The sequence below is a fragment of the Gossypium hirsutum genome, chromosome A12 (assembly GCF_007990345.1).
Source record: "Gossypium hirsutum isolate 1008001.06 chromosome A12, Gossypium_hirsutum_v2.1, whole genome shotgun sequence".
Taxonomy (NCBI): domain Eukaryota; kingdom Viridiplantae; phylum Streptophyta; class Magnoliopsida; order Malvales; family Malvaceae; genus Gossypium; species Gossypium hirsutum.
Window position 1 is genome coordinate 5,476,318 of NC_053435.1, and position 5,944 is coordinate 5,482,261.

The following is a 5,944-nucleotide window of genomic DNA, read 5'->3' on the forward strand; positions in this document are numbered from 1 at the left end:
ATGAAAATTACGTCGAATTTAACAATTTACAGTGAGAAACACAATCTGAAGAAAAAACAATAAAAAAAAAACAGTGTGAACTGAAATTAATATAATATATCTTGAAATTAACAACGTTTTATGAGTGAATTATTATTTAACCTGAGTAGCAACTGAGTAATTTCCCAGGGGCTACATTAAAAAAAAAAAAAGAAAGGGACTGCAAACTATAAATATCACTGTCTTAAAGTTGGAAATGATGAACTCCTTTATTACTGCAAGAAATTAAAACAATGTAAATCTTGTAATAAGGAAAGTTAGCAGTGCAGCAGCCCTCACACCACAAGCACACGAGCAGCCATTAAAACGAGTAATAACAAAGACAAAAGCCCAAATAGATTCTACTCTTAAGTTCTAAACCCATTTTTGTTCTTTTCCTTTTTTGTTGTTCATTTTTTTTCCTGTGAGAAGTAAAAGAGAGATTCCAGAAAGCTGAATTATGGGTTGTTGTCAATCATCTTTTCAAACAGAGACTCACCCAGAAAAAGACCAGACCCAACAACAACAGGAGCCACAGAACCTTAGCCAATCAAGTCCGGGTGCCGTAGCCGACCCGGCTGTTACTAATGGAGTCCCTTCTTTCTCAGAGTTCTCCTTGGCTGACCTGAAAGCGGCCACCAATAATTTCAGTTCAGATAACATCGTTTCTGAAAGTGGGGAAAAGGCTCCTAACCTTGTTTATAAAGGTCGTTTGAAGAACAGGAAATGGATTGCTGTTAAGAAGTTTACTAAGATGGCTTGGCCTGACCCCAAACAGTTTGCGGTATTATTTCTTCATTGTTTTTGATTTAATGTTTTTTTCTCAGTATTTTTTTTTTGGTTAGATATTTGAAGTGGGTTTTTATGGATTTGGTTAGGAGGAAGCTTGGGGAGTAGGGAAGTTGAGACACAAGAGGCTGGCAAATTTGATAGGATATTGCTGTGATGGAGATGAAAGGCTGCTTGTTGCTGAGTACATGATAAATGATACTCTTGCTAAGCATTTGTTTCACTGTCAGTTCTCATTCTCCATAAATTTTTGTTTTAGTTTCTTGGTAATTTAATGAGTTCCTGTAATCCATATAGAACTTATAAGCTATGCTAGAGGTAGATTTTTCTTAGTAAGTTTGATATAAAGGGTAACATTCTTTGATCTTTTTCCTTTACTAGTTACATGCTTGTAAGTTGAATATATATCTGGACCTTCTGATTATCTCAGGCTAAGTTTGGATCTTTGTTCACATTATACAGGGGAAAATCAAACCATCGAGTGGGCAATGCGATTAAGAGTAGCTTTCTGCATTGCTGAGGCTTTAGATTATTGTAGTAGTGAGGGTCATCCATTATATCATGATCTAAATGCTTACCGGGTTATTTTTGATGAGGTATTGTCTCTTGAATTTGAGAATGCTTATTATGTATAGGCCTTTTTCCTCTACTTTCTCTATGATTAACTATCAGTGGGCCAGTAATTGATTTCTTTCTAATGGATTTTGTAGGATGGTGATCCACGTCTTTCATGTTTTGGCCTGATGAAAAATAGCAGGGATGGAAAAAGTTATAGTACTAATCTTGCCTACACACCTCCAGAGTATCTTAGAAATGGTAATTCCTTTGCTAATTTTTTTATTTGTTGTTTGACTTAGCGTCCAAATATAAAGGACTTACCTGCTATTCATGTCTGGATTTACTTTGGTCCTTACTCACGTTACTCCACATAACTGGTTTCAATCCAATCCATCAGTTTGCTGCAAGTGCTTGCATGCTTTCCCAGTAAAAGATTTCTCATCCTTTTTTGTTTCATCCTACTGTTCTTCAATGAAGTTGAGTAAACTATATGAAAGATGTTACCAACTTTCGCGAACTTCTGTTGTTTCAGCAGTTACTGTTGGAACTCCTAGAGATTTTTGTTTCTTAGTCACTTTCACCAGCAGAAACTTGGTTGGTACTTTTCATAGAGCTATATATGGAACTTGAGGCCAGGCTTTTTATGAAAACGGATTCTGTCCTTAATTGTTTATTGCTATATATCTGGTGCTTACATGGATGAGTTGTTCTGATCTTCACATGTAAATTATCTTTGATTAGTTGTTTATCTGCCATTGTATAGTCTGACCCATTTTCTAATGTTACATGATGTATGAGAGCTGTTTTCTCTTTCCAAACTGCACAATTATTTTCATTGAATTTTCTTGAACTGATGCTTCTTGTTATTGCCACAATTTGGTAATTTGTAGGGAGAGTCACCCCTGAAAGCGTTATTTACAGCTTTGGCACTGTTCTTCTTGATTTGATAAGTGGGAAGCACATCCCTCCTAGTCATGTAAGTATATATAAATGGCTTATATTATGGTAGAAAGGATTCATATATAGTGATCTGTAGGTTTTCTTTCTTTTTCAAAATTCCGCAACTCAAAATCATTTACCTTATGGGCTCTTGCAATTATTGTCAATGAGCTCTTGCTATTGAAATTGCAAGTTAATGATTTAACGGCTATAGTGCAATTCCCATTTTTCTGATTAATTTAAGTACTTTAATTTTCCATTTTAAGAGCTGCTTGTCTCATGTTTTTACCTGTTCTACTACAATACAAACTTCAGTTTTATTATTGATGGTCATGCGTGTTTGCAGGCACTCGATATGATTCGAGGTAAAAACGTCATTCTACTCATGGATTCACATTTAGAGGGGAAATTTTCTACAGAGGAGGCAACTGTGGTTGTTGGCCTTGCCTCTCAATGTTTGCAATATGAACCCTGGGAGCGGCCCAGTACGAGGGACCTTGTCGCTACACTTGCTCCATTGCAAATCAAACCTGATGTAAGGAGCTTTCCTGCTTTTACCTATTCAATTTTGTAAATACTTAAAATTTTTAATTAGGGGTGATCCAAATACTTAGGGCCTGGAGGTCACATTTGGTCCCTTTAGTTTAGAGTTGAAAACTTTTCACATAGATGGTTTCTGCAGTAATAAAGTTTGTTCAATGGCCTAGATATGATGAAAAGAAAATTATGAGTATTGTATGCGAGTCATCTGAGATACTTAAAGGTCGTCTGTATCAATGCTTCTTTATGTACTTCCCTTTAGATCCTGATTATTTGTCTCTTGGTCTTGCAGGTTCCATCTTATGTCATGCTCGGAATCTCAAAGTATGAGGAATCTCCACCAACACCACAGCGTGCACTTTCACCAATGGGTGAGGCCTGTTCACGACATGACCTCACAGCGATTCATCAAATATTGGTAATGAATCACTACAAGGATGATGAAGGGTCAAATGAGGTGAATGACTCGTTAGAATGAATCCTCCATGACCATTCCTTTCCCTTTAGTCTTTTTCTAAGAAGTTTATTTATATGTGGATTGGCTCAGTTATCTTTCCAAGAGTGGACCCAGCAGATGAGAGATATGCTTGAGGCTAGGAAGCGAGGGGACTATGCATTCCGTGATAAAGATTTCAAAACTGCTATTGACTGCTATTCCCAGGTTAAAAATTTAAATTTCTTTCTTTGATTGAGAAGATGTTCTCTTGCTAAGTTATTGTTTTGACACTTAAATACCGTGACAATTGAAAATGTATTAATGGAATTTTCTGCTTGTTCAATGGGGTTTGTATTTTAACCTTCTCCTAAATTAAAATTGTATTCATCAAAGATCAGTTATCATAGAAGCAAGCAGCTATTCTGACCAAAATGAACTTTATGTAATTGTGGGTTTATGCTTTAAGTTGACCCTCTTGAGCATTCGAATTCATGCTATAATTATGCTTATGTTAAACCATGAGCAGTATTAAACCATCTTGATCTTGTATGGAAACCTTAAGGTTGTTATCTCTTTCTATGCAGTTCATAGATGTTGGAACGATGGTATCCTCCACGGTTTTTGCTCGGCGCAGTCTGTGCTATCTATTTTGTGACCAACCAGATGCTGCCCTTGCAGATGCAATGCAAGCACAGATTGTGAATCCTGATTGGCCAACAGCCTTCTACATGCAGTCAGTTGCCCTTGCCAAACTAGACATGCAAAAGGATGCCGCAGACATGCTGAATGAAGCTGCTGGACTTGAAGAAAAGAAGCAACGAGGCGCAAAGGGATCATGAGACCACAGATCTAGTATTGATCTTAAAACCCTGTACCCATTCTTTCTGAGGCTGCCCAAAGTCCATGTAAAAATGTGAACTTGGAGGCTCCACCATTCAGCTACGTGTAACACAAATCTTTGTTGGTCAATGACAGGGTTCCTGAAGCACTTCTCAGTATCTCTTATAGAAGCAGTGAAAGGCAGTCCAAAACAGTTTTGCTATTAAGCATGCAGTCTGCATGTATGATGGGAATCATGCTTAATAACTGCTCTGTAGGTACAAACAAGTCTTGCTATTGTGTACTCTTGTCTGATTGTCTCCTTCATTTGAAGGAACCAATTTTCATGTCAAAAAAAAAAGGGGGAAATCTTTGTCTTTTGCTTGTATTGGATCCACCAAGTGAATGGCAACATATCAGATAACTCTTCCACCTTTGATATCTGCAATTGTTGACATAATTTTCGCCACTATTATTCCGACTCCTCATGGAGCAAGATAGGAGGCAAAGCTTAAATGCCATTCCATTTGTGTTTATGTTTTGTCTACCGTAAGAAGCATTTTTTCCCATTAATATGATTAGAGCTTGAGGTGGTAGGTGCATTGACTTATCAAATTGTAGATTGAAGCCTTTTGTCTTTTTGGTCTAAAAAGAAAAACAGCTTTAAACCAAAAACCCAATTTTCATGCTCGTTCAAACAGTTTGCCTTGTAGATCCCATCCACTTTTACTCAAATAGACGAGCATCTTTGTGGGCTAAAATCCAATGAAATAGCCTCTTCATCATCTCTTTCAATCAACCAAAAACTAAATGACCTTAGAGATCTTTATGATTTGGTTGATAGTTTGCTTCAATTGCCTCACTAACAGAATTCCTTAGCCCAACAATGCTGTTAGAATTAAGTGACTCGAATAATAAAAGTAAAATCTATATAAAATTACACTTCTTTTATTTTATTTTAAAATAAAATTTTTTAAACCTTATTAAACTCCATCTATTTTATATTAATTAGAATAAGGTGTTTCAATCTTATTCGAATTCGACATAGTGAATTTTCTCCTCCTCTGCCCATGATTTTTTTTCCGAAAGGATTTTCACGTAAAATCTGTGTGTTCTTTATTTTATTTTATTTTATTTTCACAAATTGGTATCCGAGCTTCTGGGTTGTTCATCTCGGTCACGATAATGGCGTCTTTGAAGTATGAAATTCCGCTGTTGGATCGCAACACCATATTTGTGTTGTGGTAGATTAAGATGCAAGCAGTTCTTGCGCAGATGGATCTGAAGGATGCCTTGCTAGGGATAGATAAGATGCTTTCGACATTAACAGATGAAGAGAAGAAGCGTAAGGATTGAAAGGCGTTAAGCGTAAGGATCGAAAGGTGTTAACACAATTACATCTACATTTGTCCAACGAAATATTGTAGGATGTGATGAATGAGAAGATCGTCGCTGCATTATGGACGAGGCTAAAACAAATATGTATGTCGAAAACTCTAACAAGCAAGTTGCATATGAAGCAGCGTCTTTATGCTCATTGTTTGGAGGAAGGTGTATCTGTACACGAACACTTAACAGTGTTTAAAGAAATTCTCTCAAACTTGAAGGCCATGAAGGTTCAGTATGATAAGGAAGATCTGGGGTTGATTCTACTTTATTCGTTGCCCCCGTCTTATTCGACCTTTAGAGACACGATTTTATATAGCCGCGAATCTTTCACAGTTGATGAGGTCTATGATTCTTTGACCTCGTATGATAAGATGAAGTATCTTATGGTTAAACTCGACTTTCAGGGAGAGGGTCTCATTGTTCGTGGGAGACAAGATCGGAATGCTAATGATGATC

General features: G+C 36.8%; 1 protein-coding gene across 2 annotated transcripts; it reads left to right on the forward strand.

Moving 5' to 3' along the window:
• The first annotated feature begins 242 nt into the window (after window positions 1-242).
• LOC107931875 (serine/threonine-protein kinase BSK1) lies at window positions 243-4,635 on the forward strand. 2 transcript variants are annotated; one of them, XM_016863842.2, is made up of 10 exons: window positions 243-802; window positions 897-1,032; window positions 1,270-1,403; window positions 1,518-1,623; window positions 2,256-2,341; window positions 2,651-2,839; window positions 3,137-3,301; window positions 3,392-3,505; window positions 3,865-4,132; window positions 4,256-4,635. In XM_016863842.2, exons 1-9 carry the CDS (start codon window positions 479-481, stop codon window positions 4,117-4,119), a joined length of 1,509 nt encoding a protein of 502 aa, XP_016719331.1. In that variant the 5' UTR covers window positions 243-478; the 3' UTR covers window positions 4,120-4,132; window positions 4,256-4,635. The 2 variants fall into 2 exon arrangements, with proteins under 2 accessions (XP_016719331.1, XP_016719327.1); XM_016863838.2 differs by having other exon boundaries at window positions 3,865-4,635.
• The last annotated feature ends 1,309 nt before the right edge of the window (window positions 4,636-5,944 follow it).